Source organism: Lygodium microphyllum, chromosome 25, assembly GCF_053477565.2.
Source record: "Lygodium microphyllum isolate KBCC chromosome 25, Lygodium_microphyllum_v1.1.10, whole genome shotgun sequence".
NCBI lineage: Eukaryota > Viridiplantae > Streptophyta > Polypodiopsida > Schizaeales > Lygodiaceae > Lygodium > Lygodium microphyllum.
In genome coordinates, this window is record NC_141159.1 from 90,383,549 (window position 1) to 90,409,672 (window position 26,124).

Consider the following 26,124-nt stretch of genomic DNA (forward strand, 5'->3'; position numbering starts at 1 on the left):
AAGGATGCCAAATGGCAATGGACTGACAAAGAGAAATCAGCATTTAGATGTTTGAAGGGAAAAATGACTACAGATCTAGTACTTATTTTGCCAGATCTGTCTAAGCCATTCGTAGTGCAGTGTGATGCATGTGGAAACAACATTGATACTGTATTAATGCAAAATGGCCGAGTTATGGCATACGAGAGTAGAGTACTTTCTGTCATTGAAAGGACTTACCAAATTTATGAGAAATAATTATTGGCTGTGATCCATGCACTCTCTAGTTGGAAGCACTATTTGCTTGGTGCTGATTTTGTAGTACAAACGGATCACCAAACACTTGAGATACTTTCTCACATAAGCTAAATTGTCAGAGAAACATATGCGTTGGGCAAATTTCCTATCTATGTTTCATTTTCAGAATAGTGCATGTGGAAGGCAAGAAGAATGTAGTTGCAGATGCTTTATCTCACAAACCATAGATGTCGGCTATTTCAATTCCTTATCACCATGAATTGGATGATATGAAAGAGCAGTATGCTGATAACGAAGATTTCTATGAAATCTATGAACAGTTAATCAATGGCCAACATCATGATCATTATGTGTTCAAAGAAGACTTTATCATGATGCATGGAAGACTATGCTTCACAAAAGAGTTAAGGCCAAAAGTTTTATTGGTAAGTCATGCTCCACCGTGTGCAGGACATCGTGGTATTGATGCTAGAGTCAAAACGGTAGAGACTTTCTTCTATTGGCGAGCCTTGAGATCTTATGTTGATGCATATGTCAGATCTTGCCTTGTATGCCAAAAGGTCAAATTTGATAGATAGAAGGCACCAGGGTTATTGCAGCCACTGCCTATTCCAGAAAGGCCATGGGAAAGTAGCACCATGGATTTCATTTTTGATCTTCAAAGAACTTCTTTAGGGAATGATGGAACCTGGACTATCATTTGTAGATTCAACAAATAGGCACCTTTCATTCCTGCAAGGAAAAAGATTAAGTCAGAACACATGGTAAAGATATTAATGCAAAATATCTTTAAGTACCATGGAATGCCACAGTCAATTATGAGTGATAGAGACCCAAGAATGACTAGCTTTTTTTGTAAAGCATTGTTTGAAAACATGGGCACTATGCTGAAATTTTCATCTTCTTTCCATCCACAAACTGATGGATAGTTTGAAGAAGCAAATTCGACTGTTTTAGATCTACTGAAGTGTTATGTTTCAGATTATAAGACTTCTTGGGAACACTACTTGCCATTGGTTGAGTATGCATACAATAATACAGTGCACTCATCTGCTAGCAAAGCACCTTTTGAGATTGTGGAAGGTGGAAAGAAATTGCCTCCCATTTTGCAGACAAAAGATAAGATCTTTGAAGTAGATCGTTATGTAAAAGATTGGGAAGAAGCATATAGAAGGTCAAGTATGCCCTAGAAAAGTCATAAGCTAAACAGAAAAGAGCTGTTGATAGTCATCGTCGAGAGCTCTTGTTCAAAAAGGATGATTGGGTCTTATTGCGTTTTGAAAAGGCACGTTTGAGAAAATAGAAGGGCAAGGAACGTTGGTTTCCAAAGCTGAGTATACGTTACTATGGCCCTTTTCAAGTCTCAGAGAAGATCAATGACGTAGCATATAGGCTGAAATTGCTAGAGAATTGAAATTGCCAAAGAATTCTATGACTTAGAATGCTTTTTGAAGCAATGTACATTCTCTATTGTTCAGTTGAATACTGCATCTCATTGAATAATGCACAATGTATGGTTTACACTTAGCATTAACATGTGTATCATTGAATGAAATCTCAGTGCTTTGAAGTTGTATTTGGTACACTTCAGTTGAATGAATATGCATGTTGTGACACTAATAGTTTGGGGATACGTGCTATCGCCCTGTGTTGTATCCGGAAACATGTATATTAGAAAGGCTCCTAGTCATCATAGTTGGATACAGGACGTGATCCTCCACCTATGCGAGACTTGAACTTGCAATGGCACAAATGGTAGTGGGGAAACTCCTATCGCCCCGTGTCATCTGTTAGCAAGTGATACATGCGACGGCACTAATAACATGGAAAATCTTATTATCGCCATGTGTCATCCGTTAGCATGTATGGCATGCAATCGAGGTCGCTTGCTTCTTTCAAGAGGGGGGTATGTCACCAGGTGGTGATACTTTTTATAGTTTCTTTTTTTATTTACTTATATAAATATTTTATTTTTCTTTTCTTTTGTTACTCATGCTTCTTATCCCCACAGTTCTCTTGGAATAAGCTAGGATCTTTGCATGGCCAGAAGAGGCAGCCATTGGGACAAATTGGACTAATGGTTTGTCTGAGCCTTACGACCGGTTCCATATTGAATGGGCACTGAAGAATAGAATGCCAGTGGTTTGGGACTATTTGCTTAGCCACTTGAGATGGTGTACGGCAATGAGCCTAGCCAAGACGGAAGATGCACATGTGAGAATGTTCACGGAATAAAAGTCACCGTAATTGAGCCACTTAACACTTTTTGATGTGGTTACAATGATAAAAGTTACTCATAACAACTTGAGGAATGCAGGGGTCACCATGCCTAAAATTTAGGGAGTTACTATTTTTGGACCCCAGAATCTGTTCATGTCATTATCTTCATTTTTGCACGAGAATTAATTCTCCGGTTTGTGCCGAGGTCAAATTTTACACCGATCATGGAGAATTTTAGACCAGAAAGTTTAAACGAAAAAATTGTTACATGTATGCCATGTGGCACAAATTCCCAAAAGAGAGAGAGAGAGCATCTTAAAAAAACGTAATAGGCATAAGGGGCAGATGAAAGAATGAAGTTTTGAGAAGCTGAGGGCAGATTGCTGCAAGAAAATCAGCCATGGAGAGTACTTCTACCTCTCGAACGTACAATTCTGTGTTTTTTTTGAAATTCTGCACATGAATCATTGAGTATTGGTCACAGAAAGTGCAGAACATGCTGGATAGTAAGAACAGTGAATTCAGAGATCTGCAGAGTGTAATTCTACACATGAATCATTGAGTTTTGGTCACATGCTGAACAGTAAAAACAGTGAATTCAGGACATGTTGGACAGTAAGAACGGTGAACTTTGAACATGCTGGACAGTAAGAACAGTGCATTCAGGATATGCTGGAATTAAGAACAGTGAATTTAGAGATCTGCAGATTGCAATTCTGCACATGAATCATTAAGTTTTGGTCATAAAAAGCTTTCCTAAAAGGGATGTTGATCTGGACATGCTGTACTATTCTTATGCAACTGGGATTTACTCAGAAGAGATGAAAACCAACTGTTCATAGGTTATATATTTTTTTTGGAACGTTATCATTTTTGTAAATTTTCATCTTTTAATTGATAAAGAAATACCGAGAGGGGCGACGGTCTTCGGGGCTAATTTGGTATTGAGCGAGGGAGTGAGGTCTCTTCTTATGTGTGTGTGTGTGTAAAGACCAGGTGTTAATTGAAGGAACTGCCGCTTTATGTGAGTCATAGACCGGTTTCAGTATCCCAAGTAGCGAAAAGAAGCTCAAGCTCATAGCATTCGGATGTCCAAAGAACATCATATATAAATCCAGAAGCATAAATCACTAGAGTAAATAGCCATCGCTCAAATGCAACCAACCGAGCTCAAATCTAAGATGTAGAGCTCAACATAAGCATATCCAGGCATAAATAACAATGCCAAGCATCAATATAAGCATATAGCATATCGGAATAGCATGTAGGCATTCAATACATAGACATTAATTGTGAATTGTTGTTGTCGAATCTAGAGTTGTTTTATTTTGTTCTATGTAAAATAGAGAATTGAAAACTGCACATAATCAAATCCATGATTGCTTAGACTTGTAGTTCTCATCGTGTTCTTTGTTTTGAGCTATAGAACACCTCAATCTGGTATCATATGCAAAAATTATGGCCAAAATACAAAAGTGTTGTCAAGTTACCATAGCTATCCATGACTTCTGCAACATGCTTTTTTGTATCCACTCAAAATGGATAGAATGGCTGCTTCTCAACTTAGTAAGCACTCAACAAGGCTTAGTTAAGCCTTGGGAAGCTCCTCAACCGGCTTGAAACAAGTGTTGAAGATAGAGAAGCCAATGCATACCTCAAATGGATTAAGAATGGGGCTGCTATAAATGCTGTAAGTCAATTTTTCTTCTGGGGTTGAATGTAATGTCCATGAAGCTCCTCAAATGCCCACTTTGGTACAAGTTAAAAGGTGGAGCAAGAGTGGAAGTAAGAGCTATGGATATTCAAGCAACAAAGAGCAAGACAATATATGGGAACTTCGCCAATCACAATGTGTGAGGTGCTTTCCCTTATTTTATTGGCATGTAAAAAATAAAGAATAAAGTGACAATAATGGGCGGCCGCCACCTACAATGTACATGTGCACGGGCGGTTAGTACATGCAAAGATAGTTGCTTTGTTCTCTTGTGTTGGACCGTAGACCAATTCTACTATCCTATCCTTGATTAAATCACATATAGTAATATTGGATTTCTATATGTTTGGTGTGTGCATGGAACATTAGATTTTTTGCAATGGTGATGCAACTTTTGTCTCACATTTTAGCAATGTTAGGTCTTCATCTTGTACTTCCATATGCCATTGGATTCGTCTTAACCATATTGCTTCACATGCAGCAAAGTAATTTGCCTTCATACTTCGCTTGAGTAGAAGACAGTGCCAATATTAGTTACTCCTTATTGATTCAAGAGAAGATTTCAGATCCCAAAGAGAAAATATCCATGAATTGTCTTTGTGGAATCACACTCTCTTGCCTAGTTTTGGCCACAGTTGGCCACATATCTAACTTGATATTGTAGAAAAAATGAAACCACCAACTTTTTATACCTCTTTATGTTTGTTAGTGTTGAGTTATCCTCAACGGATAACTTGCATTGATCTCTATTGATGTAGCTATCTCCTTGCATTTTATCATGCCAAATGCTTTTAAGATCTCCCATACATACTTCTTCTTAGAGATGAAGATGTTTCTGGCTCCCGCTACAGTTCGCTCCCTAAACAAGTGTAACAAGCCCAAGTTTGTCATTTCGAACTCGGAGCTCAAAGCCTTTCGAGGCATATGGATCATATTTTCATAGTCGTCTATAATAAGAAGGTTGTCAAAATATAGGATAATCACTACAAACTTTTCACCATCCCAATAGACATACAAGTTAGCATTTGAGGCACATTTATTGAAGTTGAAGCTAAAAAAATAACTTATTTATGTATTGGTAATACACTCCAAGGATGTGTTTTAGTCCATACAATGTCTTTTTCAGCTTATAAACTTTGTTCTTGGAATGGAGAGCCTTATACACCAATGTGAAGAGTCCCCCTCGGATCCAACCTGCACATGAGATATGACACAGGTCACATTCATAAATATAAGGGACTTTAAGGTAAGCTTACATGCCCTCTTAGAGCTCTCGAGGAGTATGATGTTGGTTATCACAAAATGTAGCACTATCCTGGGCCATTTTAATACTTTTCTTTGCAATGAGCAACATCTCTTGCATATCACGCAAAAAGTCCATCATGGATTGTATTTTCACCCTCCAAAGCTCAATGGCAAAATTGGTGATTTGACTCATAACCATATACAAGTATAAACGGGTTATAAACAGTAGTTGAATGCTTAGCACTGTTATAAGAAAACTCAATCTAAGAAAGATAATACTCCCAATCGGATAATCTATGGGAGATATACGCAAGTAGTATATTCTCTATAGTTTGATTTGTATTCTTAGTCTGTCCATTGGTCTAAGAATGCTCTAAGGATGACATGGACAATCTAGTTTCCAATTTTTGGAAAACCATTTGCCAAAAATGGCCAATGAACTTAGGATCCCGTGTCAAAAGATGACGTACCAGCGAGATAATAGGGTTTGCAGGGAGGAACACGGAGTGAACTCGGCAAACATGAAGAAGAGAAGAAAAGAGAGAAGAAACTCCGAATCATGGAGTGAATTTGATACAAGGGACCAAGGGTGCCATAGCACAAGGAAGATGATGAAGACAGCCACGAACCACGAACCACGAACCGCAATGTCCTCTTGAAGGGGTGTGAGTGCAGTGGAGAGGCTAGAGAAAAGAGGTGACTGACTGAATGAATCAGCCATGAGGAATGAATGAGAGAGTGGCTTATAAATAGGCACAATCCGACGCCCCTTTTTGGGGCTGCAAACCCTAAACGCAAAAATGCAAAATGCGGGTGAAGGATGAAGGGTCTCAACACTCCCTCTCAGGCCCAAAAAGGGAAACAAGAGAAGAGTGAGGTGGAGATGCAATGCTATATACTGAAGAATGCTCATGCAGCAGGTGCCACTTGGAGAGCGTCCCTTGTGGGAAAATTGTTCACTTGCCCAAGCGTCCTAGTACAAAGATGATGAAAACATGCAATGCATAGGAGGAATGTCGGACTTTGTGTGGTGCCGAGAACCATAAGGATATGCCCCTACTCGATCGTGGGAGTTGGCTCCATACTGACCAAGTGACCAAGGCAAGAAGAGAAGAGGAGGAAGAAGATGTAGGGGATCCCGAAGATCCAAGATTTCCACCTGAAAGGAAACCTGCAGTAAAGAACAGTAGACAAAGTGAACTGGAGAATCCAAAACTTAACCTCAGGAGAGAAGCCACTAGCTCCGTGCATCCATGCTAGAAGGAATACGAAGGCCTCGTCACCAAGTCGCAGCTGAACCTATGAGGTCCCGATCTAGGTGGTACCTGAAGATCCTGGATATCAGTAGAAGAGATGACTGGTCGAAGACAGCCACCCCAAGAAAGTAGAGGATGGGTGAAGAACTTCATGTGGAGTAGGTTTCCCCTGTGAGGTGGGAGGTGGAGGGGCCCTCGCTAAAGTCGAAGAAGAAGTAGATGCCCCTTCTGAGGGCAAATAAATAACATCCCCCTCTGAGCCCCCCTCTGAAGTAGATAGGGAATCCAAAAACTCATGGATCATGGACTCCGAAATGTTTGATGACGAAGGAAGTGCTGCCGGTCGTGCTGAAGAAGGTATCTGGGGCGCCGAAGAGATCCCAGAGGTAGCCTCTCGAACTTGAGTAGTTGAGGGTGGGGCTCAAAATGAGCAAAAGGTGGGCAACAACCGCTGTCTCTCAATGGAGCCGACTAGGTAGTCGAAGAAGAGGAAGGAGTCCAACAACCACTGTGTCTCGAAGGAGCGGACTGACGAGGAGACGGTATCAAACAATCATTGTCTCTCGATGGAGTAGACTGTAGATCCGTAGGTCGTGGAAGCCATTGTACTTGAAAATAAGTGGGAGAAGACTGCCGCTGGCATTGCGACGATCTCCAGGAGGTCGTAGTGCCAATCAATCCTCCTTGTGCTCGAAAGGACTTAGTGCACATTGGATGCGTCTTATTGCCTTGAGCATAGTACTCTGATAGCTGATGCAGAACGTTTTCCGTGGCCGAGAAAGGAGAGGTGGCACAAGGAGTGTTTGGTGGAAGATGCATATACTCCGGGGGGGTGGGGAGCAAAGGTCGAAGTCGGCAAGCATTGGTGGTGTGTCTGGTGGTGCCACAATAGGAGCACCTAGTAGTGTGGTCATCTGTTGGTAAAGAAGCCATGGATACTAGTGTGCCTTGCTGAAGAAGGAAGAGGTCAGCTACCATGAACCACGAACTGCAATGTCTACCTCAAGGGGTGGGAGGGCAGTGGAAGGGCTGGAAGTGAGCTACCAGTGGGCGGAGGATGCGATCGGCAGTAAGAGGTTGCAACCAGTAGAAAAATGCCGGTGAGGAGAGAGAATGACTTAAAACGCAGGCCACAAGATTGATGACGTGGCTGGCTGTACGGTAGCAGGTATGCACAGGAATAGCAGTCGCCTGGCTAGAATCAGCTCCAAACTACGTGAAGAGGGTTGGAAATCAGGTGCCAACTGATGGAGACAGCAATGGACAACTTCGACTTAGATGTCCTCTACGAATGGGGTGTAGGCAGCAAGCTGAAACACCTGAAATCTGCAAAAACGGGATTATTTTTTGAATGGAGAGTGATCAGCAATAATCGCTCTGCTGTAAACAACTGCAAACTGGGGGTGGAAGATTGGAAACAGGTGCCAGATTGTAGATGCCAACAAGGGACAACTGAGACTGCGATGTCCTCCGCGAAAGGGGTGTGGGCAGCAAGCTGAAAACACCTGAAATTTGCAAAAACGAGATTTTGATGTAGCTGAAGAAGAAGAGAAGTGGTTGTCGAATCCGCTACCGGTCTTTGCCTTCACTCCAGTGAAGAATCTTTGCCGCTTTTTGAGGAGATCCAGCTCTGATACCATGTCAAAAGATGACATACCAGTGAGACAGTAGGGTTTGCAGGGAGGAACACGGAGTGAACTCGGCAAACATGGAGAAGAGAAGAGAAGAGAAGAGAAGAGAGAAGAAACTCTGATGAATGGAATGACAAAGTTCCGAATCATGGAGTGAATGTGATACAGGGGACCATGGGTGCCGTAGCACAAAGAAGATGATGAAGACAGTCACGAACCACGACCCACAATGTCCTCTTGAAGGGGTGTGAGGGTAGTGGAGAGGCTAGAGAAAAGAGGTGACGGAGTGAATGAATCAGCCGTGAGGAATGAATGAGAGAGTGGCCTATAAATAGGCACAGTCAGTCTAGGATGGCGCCCCTTTTTGGGGCTGCAAACCCTGAATGCAAAACACAAAAATGCAAAAATGCAAACTGCGGGTGAAGGGTTTCGCAAAATCGCGATCCCTAACTATTTCATTGGGCAGATCATACAGTCTATAATGATGTTCAACAAAGAGACTAGCCAATTCATGGCTTTTCACAGTTGTCTTTGCAAAAACGAATCGAGTCATTTTCGTCAACCACAACCTAGATTGTATCAGGATCTCAATTTGTGTGGGGTAATCCTACTACAAAATTCATAGAAGTGCTACTTCACTTTCTATCTAGAATATGTATAGGATGTAACATCTTCGCTTGTTTGTGTGTTCAGCTTTATTAAGCTGACTCTATGTACACTCACTCTCATAAGACTCAACCCTAGTCTTGATGTGCAGCCAATAAAAGTACTTGAGTGCCTAGGGCTAAAGTGTGGTGTATGCCAAGGTGTCCTATGTTGGGTACATCATGACATAAAATTTTCTTGCGGATATATTGATCATTAGACACTCGTACTTTGCCTTATTTAAAAAGTAATCCATAATGAATAGAATACTTTTCCACTATCTTTTTGTTAGTACCTAGTTTGTAAGTGTTCGGACTGCCAAAGTTCATGGGCTACTAGGTTGCTCTTGAATTGGTTGCCAAATCTCACCAAAGTGAAGATCATTTTGGCAACATCCTTTGAGAGGGAAGGAAATCAGTCAAAACTTCGAAGAAGAACAAGGCATTAACTTCAAGAATATGACTAAGGATATCAATAACCATATTAGTTGCGCCCTTTCGACAACAAATCTCGATGTCAAATTCTTGCATAAGCTCTATCCATCTTGCCTTGGGGCACCTGAAAGAATAGCACCCATAGCATAATCACTTGCATCCATACGAACCTCAAAAGGTTTACTGGGACCGATAATCTACAACATCGGTGCAACAATTACCAATCATTTCAATATTTGGAAATTTGATGGTGCTCACTTGTCCAAACAACCGGTGGATTGACGTGCTTTTTCTTGCTTCGGAACCTTGCACATAGAAACTCTCTCAGCCCTACTTGTGATATTCTCAACCCTGCCATGCCATTTTTTAAGCCTTGTCCACCTTTTTTGCAAATTTGAAAAAAAATGCAAAAACCCTAATTTTTTGAAATAGGGGCTTTTCAAAAAAAATTGCAATTTCTCATCCATTTTGCTCGTCTCATCCCGAATTTCAAAGAAATTTTCAATTTCTCATACTCTGTAACAAGAAATTTGGGGGTTTTCGACAGACTCTCTCTGTTTTTAAAATCTCTTGAAATTTCTTTGAGAAAATGTGGCATTTTTGCATGATTCGGCCTCCTATGTGTGAATTTGCACTAAAATTGCTAAGATTGGGCAATTTCTTCGATATTGATACGAGAAATTTGGGGCATTGGTGATTCTCTCATCTGACACACATCCCAAGGTGCCTTGAAGTTGTTGGTTGCTGTGGATATGCATTTTGAGGCAACACACCATTAGATTTTTGGGCTGTAAGTATAAATCTTTGAATTTTCTCAAAAAAATTTCATCGAGATTTGGGACTTTTGTATGGCACAGATCCCAAAGCATTGAATAGGTGTTGCAACAGCATTATATTGCTGTTTATGAGACATTGGGCAGAGAAATTTTGTAAATATGAAAATTATGGGCACGCATACGGAGGCTTATGTAGTTGTACAACATTGAATTGCTATAAATTGCAATTGCAAATTGGGTATTGTTTATGTAGTTTGGGCATATTTTTCAAGAACCAAGACCAATTTTCATAGTTTAGCACTTGCTTTCGATGTTCGGATTTTGGCACTCACTTGGGTATACTTTTAACACTTCAGCTTGGAAGTGTTTGGCTGCTTAGTTTGCACATAAAATGTAGCAATATCAAATCACACAACTCAAGATCAAAGCAACATTTTGGGAGTCTTCGCACAAGAGGACAAGCTAGATGGCACCAATTATCCTTTATGGAGTTTTATAGTGCACAATCTTCTCGTTGCAAAGGATCTCTTGGATTATATTTTAGGTGATTTACCGAAACCGGGTAAGCTTGCTCCTTAGACATCTCAGCATGGTGCTAGAGAACAACCAACTACTTGTGTTGTTGCTCCATTTGTTGCCCTTGCTCCTTGTACAGCAAATCAGAGGAGATGTGGAAAGATGCATAGACTTTGTCACTAATTGCCTTGTCAGTGAAGAGTATCATCGTGCCTCATATACACTTATGCAAGACCTCCAAAGCAACTTGGGATATTTTGGAGCGCATATTTGTAGCTCATAATGAAGTGTGAATCTCCCACTTACAAAGAGAATTGGCTAATGCACATATGGATGAGCTTTACAACATGACTAATCACCTCACACACTTGCAGGATATTCATGAGCAGTTGTTGAACATTGATGAGGTTATTTTGGATGCAAAAATGGGGAATGCCACTCTGAACTCACTCGTGGAGTCTTATCTTGGTTTTCACACCTCGGTGAATTTATCTTTGATGGGAGGGCGACAGCCTCTTACTTTTGTGGAGTTGGAAGACCTCTTATTACTAGAGGAACTAACTTGTAGAAATGTTGCTATGAGGTCATGTGATATTGCCATGCTCTCCAAATATAAGAGCAAGGAAAAAGTGAAGGCAAAAGGCTGATTTGTGACAACAATCAAACAAGGCTGTCCAAGAGTCAAAGAAGACCAAGAAAAAGGGAAATGCCACTACTATAAGAAACCAAGACATTACATTGATGAAGGCAGGAAAAGGTTGGCCATGGAGAAGAAAAAAGACCCCAATTTGGCTGTTCAAGAGACATGCCCCACTCGGTCTTCGGATGGGGATGTTGCAACCAACTTTGTAGATGAGGACTATACTTTCTTGGCATGCAATTATGACACCCCCATGGCTGATAGTGCATTCAATGCTGTTGAAACGTGGCATACTTCGTATTTTGACAATGGGGCATCTAAGCACATCACTTCACGGAAGTGTTTGTTCATGTCTTTGCGCCGTTGCAAAAAGCATTTTAAGTGTGCTAAGAACAATGGCTATAATGTATGTGGTATTGGTTTAGTGTTGATCACTATTGCAAATGGTTCAGATTTCATGCTTCTTGATGTTTTGTGTGTGCATGGTATCACAAAGAACTTATTGTCCATTTCAACTCGTAGTAAGCATGGATTTCAAGCCATCTTTTAGGATGACAAGTGTATTGTCAGAGATAAAAAGATGGACTATGCTCTTCGATTGTCAGGTACCTTGTATAAGGGGCTATTTTTGTTGGACACATATGAGAAGAGTTCTCATGATGCTCTGGCAGTTAGCGCTATTACGTCGGCTATGCAAAACGCAGAGCTTTGGTATGCTTGCCATGGCCACATGAGCTTTGGCAGTCTTTGGACTCTTGAGAGATGTCAGATGGTAGATTCTTTGCCTACTTTGGATACTCCACCTTCCTATGCTTGTGAGGGTTATCTTCTAGGAAAAATGCAGAGATTTGCTTTAAAGAAGGATGGTGCCATGTGTGTTGTTCGGAAATTGCAGCTCATACACTTTGATGTGTGTAGTCCTAGGAGGACTAGGCACTTAGTGGTCATTTGTATTTTGTCACATTTATCGATGACTACTCTAGGTATACTTGGGTATAGGGTTTGAAGGCAAAATCAAATATATTTACGCACGTCAAACACTTGGTGGCAAAATTGGAAGCAGAAACAGGTCTAAAAGTGCAAACTCTATGCATGAATAGAGGGGGAGAGTATATATCTCGTGTATTTGAGACATTTTTGCTTGAGCATGGCACTACGCATCAAGCCATTGTGAGGATGACACCACTATAGAATGGAGTGGCTTAAAGAAAAAATCGCACTCCCATGGAGATGACCAGATGCATGCTTAAGAGCAAAGGGCTGCCACACAAGTTTTGATAAGAGGGTCTTCAATGCGTAAATCATGTTTTGAATTGTGCACCTACAAAGGCACTAAAGACTATCACACCGTTTGAGGCTTGGCATTGCAAGAAACGAAAGGTTGATTACTTTGGAGTGTTTGGATGCATAGCTTATGCACATGTATCGAAGGAGCTTCATGGCAAGCTCAATGACAAGACCATAAAATGCATTTGTATTGGCTATAGTTCAGAAAGCAAAGGCCATTGTTCGTATGATCCACACACAGAGAAAATGTTTGTTAGTAGGGATGTAATCTTTGCTTAAAATGCAGCCTTTTCGGATGATCGGTTTGAAATGACAGCCACCTATGACTTTGTTGATGTATTTGAAGGCCTCCTACCTCTTTCTTTGGGGTCTGAGCATGCTGAAAATGGCCGGACAGATTTATTACAGCAAGATGTTACTGCCCCACATACTCCCAAACAGCAAGGTTTTCATGAAGGTTTGCTCTAGTAGTGGAATATGCAGTACAACAAGAAAAGGCTGCTGTAAATGCAGCAAAAATAGTCCCAAGATGGCTGTTAGAGGCTCTCTAGGAGAGTAAAATGGATGCTCCCTCACCTCAATGCACTAGAAGGGCTACTAGACATACAGCACATCATGTAGGCAAGACTCATTTAGTTGTTTTTTGGGAAGTAGATGCTTCTTATGATGAATATGCATTTATGAGCTCACTATTAGATGATGATGAGCCTACTTCCTTGGAAGAAGCCGAACAAGATGTACATTGGATGTAGGCCATGCAAGAAGAATTGGATTCTATTGCCACCAATCATACATGGGACCTTGTGGAGTTGCCCCATGGTAAGAAAGCCATTAGAACCAAATGGGTCTATAAGCTAAAGCGCAAGGCGGATGGCACTATAGATAGGTACAAAGCACATTTGGTAGCCAAGGGATATGCACAAAAAAAGGCATTGATTATGAGGAGACATTTGCTCCTATATCCCTTATGAGTACAATTAGGTGTGTTATTGCAATAGCTACAAATTATGGATGAAAGGTACATCAGTTGGACATCAAGACGGCATTCTTGAATGGTGACCTACATGAGGATGATTATGTCTCATAACCTCCAAGATTTGTGGTGAAAGGCAAAGAGATGTTATGCAAGAGAGATCAGTTTGATGTATGTCTCTACATAGGAGAATGTTGCAGACATTTTCACCAAAGCACTTCCTCCTGAGAAATTTGAAGCTTTTCGAAATTCCTTAAACTTGCTATCCTTTGGTGATTGATCTTCCTATATTTCTACCACATTGGCATTGTAGAGGGATGTTAGAATTTGCCAATTCTATGGATAATGCCCAATGTTTTAGTTATTTGGTTTGTAGCGAACACAACTATGTTAATCTACCTTAGACCTGGGGTTGTACTTTCACTCTATTACTTTCAGTTTAACAAGTATAATCTATTGTTTTCAGCTCTCACACTCTCTCTCTCTCTCTCTCTCTCTCTCTCTCTCTCTCTCCATTTTTCAACATATTAAGGGTTCAACAAAATGAGCAAAGTGCTTAATGAGCTTTCGAAAAAATCTAGTAAAATCCAAAGAGATAATAGTTGCCTTATGGTCTTGGGAATAGACCAGTCAAGCATTATTTGAATATTTTCGGGATTAATCAAAATTGGATTCAAGTATTTACTCAAGTTTGAAAGCACATTAGTATTATCATTTTAAAAGATTGAAATCTATTGCAAATCAGATGATTAAACTTTTTTATGAAACAAGTATAAGCTACAACATATGGATCATAAAAACATTTACTAAATTTCAAAAGTTAATATCATATGTACATTAGTAGGGTAAACAACCCTTCATCACATGATAATAACGGTTTGGTTCAAACGATAGTACATGGTCAATGTACAAAGAGGAGTATTTTTCAAAAACCATGGTATGCCAAGAATGACATCGACATAGTCAAGGCTCATTAGTCGAATGGCCAAGAGTTCATGGTACCATTGGATTGAAAGATTCAAGCTTAGCACTATCAAATCTCAATAATCCACAGTGGAGCCCTCTGTATATCAAACATAATAACCTCAGTCAACACATACCATGTAGAGCTGCAATTTTTACATCAAGTGAGAAGAAAGAAAATTGTGAGTAGAGTCATTATTGAAAAAAACTATGACTTCTTGGCCATTAATACACCTCGTGACCTTTAAAAGGTCATGTAGACCAAACATGGTTTTATTTATGGCAACCATTGCAACTACTTGTATTAACAAAAAAATCTTCTGATAAAAATTCAAAAGAAATGCCTAGAGTATCTATAGTATTTATGGAAGGACACTTTTTATCACCACAAAATTGCCCCATTTGATAGCAAGCAAAGCAACAACCCTTGGAGCGATCCTCACTATAGGTTACTTTGCACTTACCATCCTTCTTCTTGCACAACTTTGAAGGCAACTAATGAATTGCTGTTGGGATAGAAGTTTTCTTTGGCTTGAAGGTGGAGATAGCTTGATGGGAGCCACTAGTCAATTGGCTGCCTCTACTTGTAGCCAATGTATTATTAAAAAATCTGGCATACTTATACGTGTCCTCTAGCGACTGTAACAGATTGTAGAGCACCTCATTCTGGTAGCTCGGTGGCAATCTAAAAAGATAACACATGTAGAGCAATGCGCGAGGATTATCCAAAGTCTTTGTTTTGTGAATAAGATCTTTGAATTCCTGTCAATATGCATCCAAGGTCTTCTTCCCAATATTGATCTCAAACAATTTATGGAAATTTTCAATCCAATCATCACTTTATGAAACGTTTCCGAAAAACAGATTGAAAATCATATTTTCAGCTTAGGGCATAGCCCCACCCTCCAGGCATATGCCTTCATATGTAACATGATTTGCGTTAGTCCATTAGGTTGAGCATCATTGAACCAATAAAAATCAAAATAAGCTGTCCATTTGGCCAGCCATGAGTCAATGCTCACCTACTACCTAGTCACATTCCTTCTTCTCCCCTTTAAAGGGATCAGGCTGGAATTGAAGAGGAAACATCCTCATGGCTGCCGGTACAAATAGAAAATGGGGAGTGCACATCTCGGCTAATTACTGATTCATGTCTTTGATTTGAGATTGGAGAATTACTACTAGCGACAAATCTCCATCTGATTTCATGGAAGAAGATCCCTCGGGACGCTGCCCGTCCGCGTGTTCAGGTTTGGGAGAAACTGGTCAGGCATCCTCCATGTGTTGAGGTTTGGTATGAACGGAAGTATCAAAAGGAGACACTCTGTGGGAAGCTATGGTGTCGATCAAAGAAAGGAGTGTAGAGAAGGAATAAAGTTTGGAGAGAGATGTGAGAATTGAGGTTAGAGAGTGTGAGAGAGGAGAGCAGAGTTTAACAGAGGCAATCTGCATATAACAGAGACAATTTGCATTCAATGCCAAGCTGGGCCTTTTTTTGGGGGGCTAAATAAGCAAGGGGACAGCTTCTTTAATATGAAGGTGTGGGAGAAAACATTCAACCAAAGAGACGAGTCATAAAAAATATGCCATCTTATCACCTAAATGTCGCATTTAGGCGCCAGGTGAGATGTCCCTACCTTGTGCCATGCAAGGATCTTTGGAATCCTGCTGTGGCCCTCATCGTGTCAACAAGGGATGAAAACAACACTGCCCTTGCCCCACGATGAATCACCATGACAGTCATGTGGACTGGCAGCTTGTAAAAATAAAATGATGCTGCCGCCCACACACATACAAGCTGCTGGCCAACTCTCTCTCTCTCTCTCTCTCTCTCTCTCCCCCCGCCCAAACAATCCAATTCTCTGTTGATATCATATTCACTCTCTCTCCTCCACATCATTTTATTTTGTTTCTCTCCACCTGACATCATTCAGTTTCTCTCTCCTCAAATCAGATTTTCTGATGTATTCAGACTTAACATAACATTAACATTAAATCAACATTAAGACAGTGTTAGCATAAAGATTAACCATAACAGTAATATGAGCATTAAATGTTAGGAATCACAATATTATTAAATCTTAAATTAAGATCATATTTAATGATACTATTAACATCAAATGTTAAATCAATTATCAAGAGAGAAACTCTGATGCTTATACAATTCAAGGTTTCAGCTATTGATGATCTGCCATAGCCTTGGAGTAGCAGTCCCCGGGCTCCCTCATTAGTACAACTGAAAACCCCTATGCACAAGCATCACCCCAACACAAAAAAATCCGAACGTGAGTACCAGACAAGAAAGAAGGTATTCATTGTAGCATAGACAACAAATCAATGAACCACTACACTCGATCAAATGGTTAGTCCAAGTTTGAAATGAACAAACTGTTCCTCCCATTGGAAAAGACCAAGATTATCCATTATAACATAGGCTTGAGATATGTTCAAAGCATTCAGGAAGGTTTAGGAAGATTTGTGTTACCTACTGAAGCAAAGACCACCTCCAGAATTATGAAAATGACAGCAGGTAGGTTTGCTTGATCATGGCACTTCAATTGGCAAGCTGCATCATTCTGTTTATCAGCACTTTGCCTTTGATCATGTCCCAACATCAGTATATCTTCCAGAGGGGCTTGATGATCGCTTCCAAATCTCATATTTTTCATCAAACATTCGTGCCGGGAAACTGTGGAAGCCTTGAAAAAACAAGAGTTCTACTCCAAAAATTCAAGGATGGCAGTAAAATGCAGCAGTGGAAGGGCTGCTTGAATCTCAGTCTGGGGGGAAATGAAGGGCTGCTGAGAAAAAGAGTGAACACAATAAGTTTTTTAGCAGAAGTGCAAAACTCGAAGTAAGATCATTCCACATAGGACTAACTGAATTAGTTGTTGATATAAAGCAAAAACTATCTTACAGATCATTTTTCATAAATTTTCTACCTTACAGAGCCATTTAGGGTTTCAATGCCAAATGTGAGGTGCTCGCCCATCGGCGTTCCAGGTACTCTTTTAGCGGTCTATCGAGAAACAAATCTAAGCGTCGCTGCACTCCCAAGGAATGTTCCGAGTTTTGTTGCCTAGGGTTTCCCGAATCCGCCTCGCAACGGAACGTTCACGACCGAACCCACTAGGATCGACCTGAAATTCGGGTTCCTAGTTGTCAAGGTCTCCTATTAGCATTCTAGCATCGGGTTTTGGACATCCTACTTTACGCAGAGATACCCAATCCAAAGCAGACCCATGCCGCACTTGGTTCAAAGAGAAACGAGAGGGATGCGTTGCTCAACCTCTCTGCCCATAGGGCATAGTTTCATTCTGGTCCCCTAAAACGGCATGAATCGGGTTCTAACCTAACAATACCTAAAGGTCGAATGACGATAAAAACTTGTGAGAAGCCTCCCAGTTCTCTGGGACCACCCTGCTGTAGGACGGACCCGTCGGGGGTTTCGCCCACCCGCTTCCCTTAATAGCTTTAGTTTTCTAATTAGGTCCTACCACATTTATGTGTGACACTTAAAGTCAGCTTCATTAATTAAGCCTTTTAGGGAACAGGGTTCGTTCGCATAACTTATAGCACAGACACGAAAACAGAGCAAAGCAATCTATTGACAGACAAGTTCAAACAAGTTTCTTAACTTATCTTCAAGTTAATCTTTGTCTCCCGCCCATACAGGAGAAATTATGTATCGCTTCTGTCCAACAGAAGTATCCCTTCTGCCCTGCAGAAGTAACTGGTCTAATTCACATGGCACCACAAACTCAATCCTTTATCTAGAATAGGATCTCCCAACATGCCCAGATGTTGGGGGCCACGGAGGTCTTCAACTCCATTCTAGACCTAGCAAGGGGTGTCCAGAGCTCCAACTGACCCGCAAGCTGTCTAGGAGTGAAACATCATTCCCGTGGTTGGCCTTTTCACCACTCGACCTTCGGCCCATGAATCGAGCAGTGCCCTCTCAGGTTAATACGCGGTGCGACCATGGAGGTGATCCACCCGTACAATATATCCTTCCTTAATTAAATCCTTTAAGAATCAAGCACAAACAATGCATTCAGCCTAATATCATTTTTCAAGAAAACATTCCTTTATTCCCATGGCGACTTGTCATCACAGACCCTTGCCATGCATTTACCATAACTCACAAGCACTTGGAATAATCATCCAAACAACAACTAACAACTAGTTGAATATAAAGGCATTTAGGATGTTGTTCGATCAGTCAACAAAACCAATTGCATTCTTTCCAACCAATGCAAAAATACACGATATAACATTTTCATCGTATATTTGCTCTCTCCCTTGGGATCTAAGAGCAATACTATGCGAACATGTTCTTAACACTTCCTTCCTTCCTTCGGCTAGGGCATATGTTAAGGGTTCAATCACTTACCTCGATTGATAACCCAACCTTGGATTTGGATTGGCAAAGTCATCGTTATCCAACGGATCTCAAGACATCCTAGCTTTAACCCTTATGATCAATTTCTTGTACTAGCTCCTAGTCAAGTCATGAGGCAACTAGAAAATTATCCTCATATATCAAACATATCATAGGCATAACGTATAAATACTTGATAAGATAAGTGCGAGATGATCTCAAGTAATTAGACTCCTAGGCTCTTAGGCTAAGTACTTTTGAAGCATCTAAACTTTAAACTAGTACTTTCTATTCACGATTCTCAATGTCGTATTCTTTTAGTAATTATGCTATTTGTAACTCTTGACTATACTTTAATCTAGCACCTGTATGCACAATCTTTTAATGTCGTTCTTTTGGCGACTATGCCATTCATAACGCTTGACTAATTTTTCCTTGTAATTGCTCTACTAGCAAATAAGTCATATGTAACTAGGTGCAATTATCTTTCCTTGATATATGCACTTTACAAACTCCATCTTCCGAGTAGGTGAGATGAAATTTATCCTTTCCCATAACCTATACTCGTGCATCGTAGTATGGGGCCTAACATATCTCATACGAGAATCAAAGCAAGCATCTAATTTGAAAATACATTACTTACGACCGGAACCGCAGTTGGATTGACAGTGATGCCTTTGCCCGAAGCCTTGTTGCTGGTTGTTGCAGGATTGTCATCCACACGCGACATTCTTTGCTTGGAGGCCATCGTCCGCAAATAGACTCAAGAGATTAAGAAGGTAGAATAGATTCAAGATGGGAGATCGTAAGAGAAGATGGTTAAGTCGAGGATCAAGATAAAGGGAATTGAGCTAATTCTCTTCCTTGTAGCCTCTCGGGGTGACTCTTCTCTCTCTCTCTCTCTCTTAAGCTCTCTTTCAAGCTCTTCCTCACAATCTCTGGGAGGAGTATCCTCCTCTCTACCTCTCTCTCGCAGCCTCTCGGGGTCTCCTTATGCTTCTATATGCCTCTCCCATGCCTCATATTTATAGTGAATTAGAGAATAGGGCTTGTGGTTAAGAAGTGGAGCTCTTTGTGGAGGGGGATCTTGGAAAGATCAGTGATCTGATGCTCAGATCATAAATCTGATGGTTCCATTGGCTTCGAAATGGGGGTAAAACCCAAGACACTTGATTAGAAAGCTCTTAGTTCACTCCTCCTTTTCTCTGTTCAAAGTGCTGTCCACTGCCTGTGAACTGCGATCGCGGCGCGCGCGATTTCGCAAATCCTCTCTTTATTTTTTTCTTTTTATAAAATCTCCAAACTAACTAAAATATCACTTGTCTTTCCTTTTAAACGACATCCAGTTCTAAAAATCTCCATATCTTTTTTTTAAAGGATAATATCTAAAATATCTAAAATATACTAGCTTTGCCTAAAATCTAATGTTTTTGGACCATCCAACTATACACATTAACCTAGTGATTAATATAACTCATAAGTCTCATTCACGTTGTAATTTACGTAAAGGGTGGCTACGGTCCTTGCCAATCCAAGAAAAATATCGAATTTACGACTCTTGATTTTTCTAAATAAAATATTTTTAATTAAATAAAAATGATTAATAATTAATGTTAGTTAGATTTTACCTTAGTTAGTCTTTAGTTAGTAATCTTACTAACTTATTAATTGACTAACTAAATTTTAAACTAACCAACTAACTTTTATTGTGTGGAAATATTACACCAAATCACATCAGGTCATGATTAGACTCTTGAGAGAGCTTACCTTCATGAATCAACTTGGAGCCTTGTAACTCCTAGAATTATCATCATATTATATTGTGTCGGTAACAATCTTGATGTTTAACAATTCAAATACAGTGTTCTTTGTATTTTGTATTTTACCTCGGGGGGGTTTCCTCTGAGGTGCTATTAATATGATCTTCTTTTCTTTTGAAAAAGAAAGGCATATATTATAAGCTGTTATTGGGGGAAGAAAAGACCTAAAATGATCATGAGATATGGAGCTTAACAACAGATCCAAAGACAAAAGACCTAAAATGATAACGAGATATGGAGCTTAACAACAAATCCAGGGACAAAAGCTCTCAGCATCTTAGGCTTTAGCTTTTAATATGGAAAATCTTAGAATTTCCACTTGAGGCCCTTCTCTTGTCTTAGAATTTCAACTTGAGGCTCTTCTCTTGTTTGTTTTGAATGTTTACAGTTTATGTGCTGTAACAAACTCATTAAATTGAAATATGGAACTTGCATTCACTAAGAGTATTGATGTGTCGAATTGAGGTTGTGTGAGATTCACTTTAAAATGACTTCTTTATTGACTTGTGCCTGGATTCGGTCGTGACAAGCCCTAACAGGGGGGGAAGACTTTTAACTATACATACAAGCAGAGGAGCTGATTTAAGAGGATCAAGTTGACATTGCGTGAATCAACTCAAATGCAACTTCATGATTGACTTGTGCCTGGACACAAATTGGGTTTTTGTGTTTAACAGCCCTAAAGGAGAAGTCTTCCACTATACACACAAGCAGAGAACTGATTTAAGAGGATCAGGGGGTTTGAACCTGGATATTTCGTGAGAAATGGAAATCCTATAGAGTCCTGGAGCAGTAGGAAGTTTTGAGGCTCAAGTAATTCTTACCTGCAATTGGAAATTCAATATGTCAGGACATTGTGTGAGATTGACTCAAAAATGACTTCATCATTGACTTGTGCGGGGACACAAATTGTGGATTCCCTTGTGACAAGCCCCAACATGGGGAAGGCTTTCACTAAACACACAAGCAGAAGAGCTGATTTAAGAGGATGAAGCATTCTGAGGATGTGGACCAATAGGAAGTTCTAAGGCTCAAGCATTCTGAGCTTCAAGTGGACATATGGACCTATCTGCTATTGCAGAGTGAATCAGAAGAGCTGATTTAAGAGGATGAAGCATTCTGAGGATGTGGACCAATAGGAAGTTCTAAGGCTCAAGCATTCTGAGCTTCAAGTGGACATATGGACCTATCTGCTATTGCAGAGTGGACCTATTGAACCCTGTAGAGACCTGGATGAGTAGGTTCTGAGGCTCAAGCAATTCTGAGCTTCAAGTGGGCATACAGACTGATCTCTGATGCAGAGTGGACCCACTGTTTCTACAGGATCAGTTTCAAACCAGTTTTGGATCAGCAGCCAATGTATAATGTTTTGTTTGTCTCACTTGTAAAAACCCCAGTCAATTTTTTATTCAAACAATTAGCAGCTTAATGGCCAAGATTGTGCAACTGTGTCGAAATATGGAAAGAGATTACTTTTATATTACATTGTCAAAGATAGCAGTTCAATTGCCAAGATTGTTTGTTTACATTATGTTGTTGGAAAACTTCACTCAAATCTTACTTTGAACAACCAAAGCTTGAGATACAAATTCACAGCAAGGATCCACACTTAAGAAGCTCATCTGGTTTGGTGGCAAACCAGTGGGGTGTTGGGATCAGGCTCTTTGATGGCCCAGCAGCATGAAATTCAGTTTACTCTTGATGGCTTCTTCAGCAAGTGTGCATGTGCTTTTCTTTTTGTGCCAAGCAAAAAATGGATTTACTTCTTACCCAAAATGGCATTGAATCAGAAGGACAAGCTCGAAGAAATAAATTATTGACAGACAGTAACAACCACGTCCCTCCAGAATATTTCTACAAACGTGCATCCACATATTATTGCAACAACATAATTATGCTTCTGAAAATCCCATAAACAAACAATATTTCTAGGGGCATAGGTTGGCAAACAACAAAGGAAAATATTCATAATAGCTTAACCAATTCTGTTTATGGGAAACAACACAAGTATTTAAAAGACCTAAGTACTGATCAAAGTTTTCTTTCCATGGACATAGGTTGTCCGAGACAAGCGCACTGGAAAGACTAAGGGTTATGGCTTTGTTAGCTTCTCAACTCCGTCGGATTTGGCTCTAGCCTTGAAGGAGATGAATGGTGTGTGTACTTCAATCTCATCTCTAAACATATCATTTATCAGCTTAGTTTTCAGTTTGGCTTTTTGTAATCAAGCAAAGCAACTTAACATTTCTTTGTTTTATATCCCAGCTGTTCAACCCTACATAGGCAAGCCTTACAACTTCATTGTATTATTATAGAGAGGCATATATTTCATTGAATAATAGGTGTTTTTCTGCTTCTAGCGTCACTTGGGGAATAATCAATAGTCCCTTTTGATTGATTTCATCATTTTCTGTCTACAACAGGCAAGTATGTGGGAAACCGACCCATCAAGCTCCGCAAGAGTAAGTGGCAGGAGCGGACAGATACAGAGGCTTTGGAGAAACACAAGGTGCAGCATAAATTCCTATCAAGACCAACATCTGCAGATTTTCTTGTGAAATTAATCTTCAGGACACCATAATTCAGTTGTGTGCTTGCTAATACCCATACCACTTTTTGTTTAATGTTGCAGAATAAACGACAGAAGACATCCAAGAAAAGTATTTTGCACAGGTGAGGAATCAGCCGAATGAAACAAGTGTGCATGCACAATTCTTAACAACTGTGTCGTAGAAAATCTCTGAATGTCTTCACAGACTATCCTTGATTGTAATTTGTGATGTGTGTACATCATCTTTTGCATAATAACATCAAGTTGTGGTATAGGAAGGTGTGTTTCTACAGTATCGTAACATGTTTTGAGATCATACCACCCACATGAATTCTCTCGAATCAAGTTAAGGGACATCCAAATTGCACTTACATTCTTTGTTTCTTTCTAAATTACTAGCTGATTTGTGCTGGATAAGAATAAGGGAAATCACTAGAACAAAAATTTCAAGTCCAGGCATACTGTATATCTCCTTTATGTTACATTACCATCATATTGTTGAAAACTTTGTAAATTGAATGGCTATTGAATGGCTCATTGTAAGGTAATTCTGGCATCTTTTGCTGTGGGAATTTAATTGTTTTGGTGTTTCAAAAAATTTGGGCATAATCAATGGCTTTATTGTTTTGTTTTTTCCTGAGATAAGACACGCGCCCCCAAGCGCCCACAAGGGTGAGCGCCAGCCTTCCAAGTTTTAGCCAAGAGAGCAGGCAAGGGCCACACTAGTAGTGTTGCTTTGTGCAGATAGGATGGCTGATGACATTGTGTTTTTACCCTATCGTTTGTGTTTGGAGATTGGTGTTTATAAATGCAGCTTATATTGTAACTATTAATTTAGTTAATGGCTTGCCAAGAATATGCTCAAATATTTACCTTGCTCTATCTTGCTAAATATCGTGGGCGTGTGAGAGAATTCTGACACATGTTCAGCCTTTGGAGATTAGGAGAAGAAATTCCTGAAATAACAATTGTTTATTTGTTATCTTTGAATATCATAAATACAATCTCATCTCTCTGCGTTGTAACTCTGCTTAAATTGTTGTTATTCAACTATGCATTCTTATCTTAGAAGTGCTTAAATTGTTGTTATTCAACTATGCATTCTTATCTTAGATATGTAATAGAAACTGTTTTTAATATGCTAAAAATTATAATTACATGATGCAGAAATTGCCTCTAAAGGTAAACCTTATGAGAATTACAAAGTAGGTACTAAGTTCCACATGTAATATATATTGCCTCAATCTTAATAGTGGCTGTATAAGCACATACAAACGTGGCCACATCTAGTCTTGTATCCTCCAAATGCTAATTGTAGATAGGGGAGAGGTCCTTATCTTCATACCTAGCTATGAACAGGGGGTTAACTTGTATAATGTGTGTGTGTGTGTGTGTGTGTGTGTGTGTGAGAGAGAACAAAGCATGGACAATGCTTTAATGTGGACTTGTTGGATGTTGACTACTAATATATTATGTAGCAAAACAAAGAGGACACTATATGCCAACATAGGAATATGAAAATAGATTGATACTAAGTAGCAAGGTATGAAAATAGTTTCATACCTTGCTACTTACAAGTACATCAATTTGATCCCATGCAAAAGCTTTTAAGGGGACATACGATAGTATTACACACACATGCTCACACTCATGCACAAAGATACATGCATTAAAAAGACATAATATCAACAGATATATGTATAGCTTTGACAACTATTTTATTTATGTTGAAGGAACATGTAGTATCAATGGGAAAAAGACAAAATAAAATAGAAGATTTAAGGCTGAATATGGTTAATGTCTATGAAAGTCCTAGTGACTTATCATACAAAAGATAGATTTGTAACTTGAAAATTGTTCAAATACCTTGAAGAAATATCAAATGATAAAACTAATAACAAAAAAGATTGTAATGTTAGAAATGATTGTAGTGTATTGATAAGAGGCCAAATTAGGCAATTGACTAGAAGATAATTTACCATGTTCTACCATGCATGTTTGAGAAGGTTTGAAGAGTGAATGTAAATGTAAGAAAATGCTCATTGATTAGTGTCATGGACAGTTGCCTAGAAGTCTAGTTGTAAAAGGAAGTCTTGCACTTCTTGAAAATGGGATGGTTTCGAAACATTGTAATCCCAAGCACTTAAATTCATCATATTGGGAATAACACGTCAAGACATGGTCAATATTGGGAGTAATTTTTTATTTTACTTGCAAATAATTTGAGCTAGATAAAGCTTAATGTCAAGGAAATCATATATTAGTTATGGGTATACTTCCCATCACTTGCCATTAGTTGGAGGCAAAGGGGTTTCACACTCGCAAAGTTTGTTATGCACAAGCTCTCGTATTGGTATAAGCCAAGGGATCAATCACTTGTATTCAATGAGTTTAAAAGATAGATTTGGGTTTCAATCCTTATAAGATGAGACTCTAGAATTAAGAGCCTATCCTAAGCAACCCATTGCCATGGAGCTTATTCAATAGAGTTGGCAAGGTGAATAAAGCTTGGCACATCAACATCATAGTAAATAAATTCAAAGATTGTATTTTGCCTTTGGCCACCTAAAATTCCATTGAAATGTAGGTTATTAACTTGGAGAATAGCCATGGTTACACTATTTACAAGCAAATTGCTCATAGCTCGCGAAAGAGGGATCACTAATGGTCAATGCAATTGTGGGAGAAAGAGTCCTTAAGACATGCCCTTTTGGATGCTTGTGTTGCTAATTCGATATAGCATAATGTGTTAATAACACTTGGAATTCACCTTAATGTGCATGAAGCAATGTTTTTCTACATTTTGGGAATACACAATGTTGCTTCAATTTCAAC

General features: G+C 39.6%; 1 protein-coding gene across 3 annotated transcripts in view; it reads left to right on the plus strand.

Annotated features, from left to right (window-relative positions):
• Positions 1-24,317, plus strand: part of LOC148014485 (uncharacterized) — a 107,937-nt gene extending 83,620 nt beyond the window's left edge. For all 3 annotated transcript variants that reach the window (XM_087666452.1, XM_087666454.1, XM_087666453.1), the window contains exons 5-8: positions 22,796-22,892; positions 23,162-23,247; positions 23,371-23,411; positions 23,936-24,317. In XM_087666452.1, coding sequence (XP_087522578.1) covers positions 22,796-22,892; positions 23,162-23,247; positions 23,371-23,411; positions 23,936-23,987 — 276 coding nt within the window. In that variant the 3' untranslated portion in view covers positions 23,988-24,317. The remainder of the gene's footprint in view (positions 1-22,795; positions 22,893-23,161; positions 23,248-23,370; positions 23,412-23,935) is intronic.
• The last annotated feature ends 1,807 nt before the right edge of the window (positions 24,318-26,124 follow it).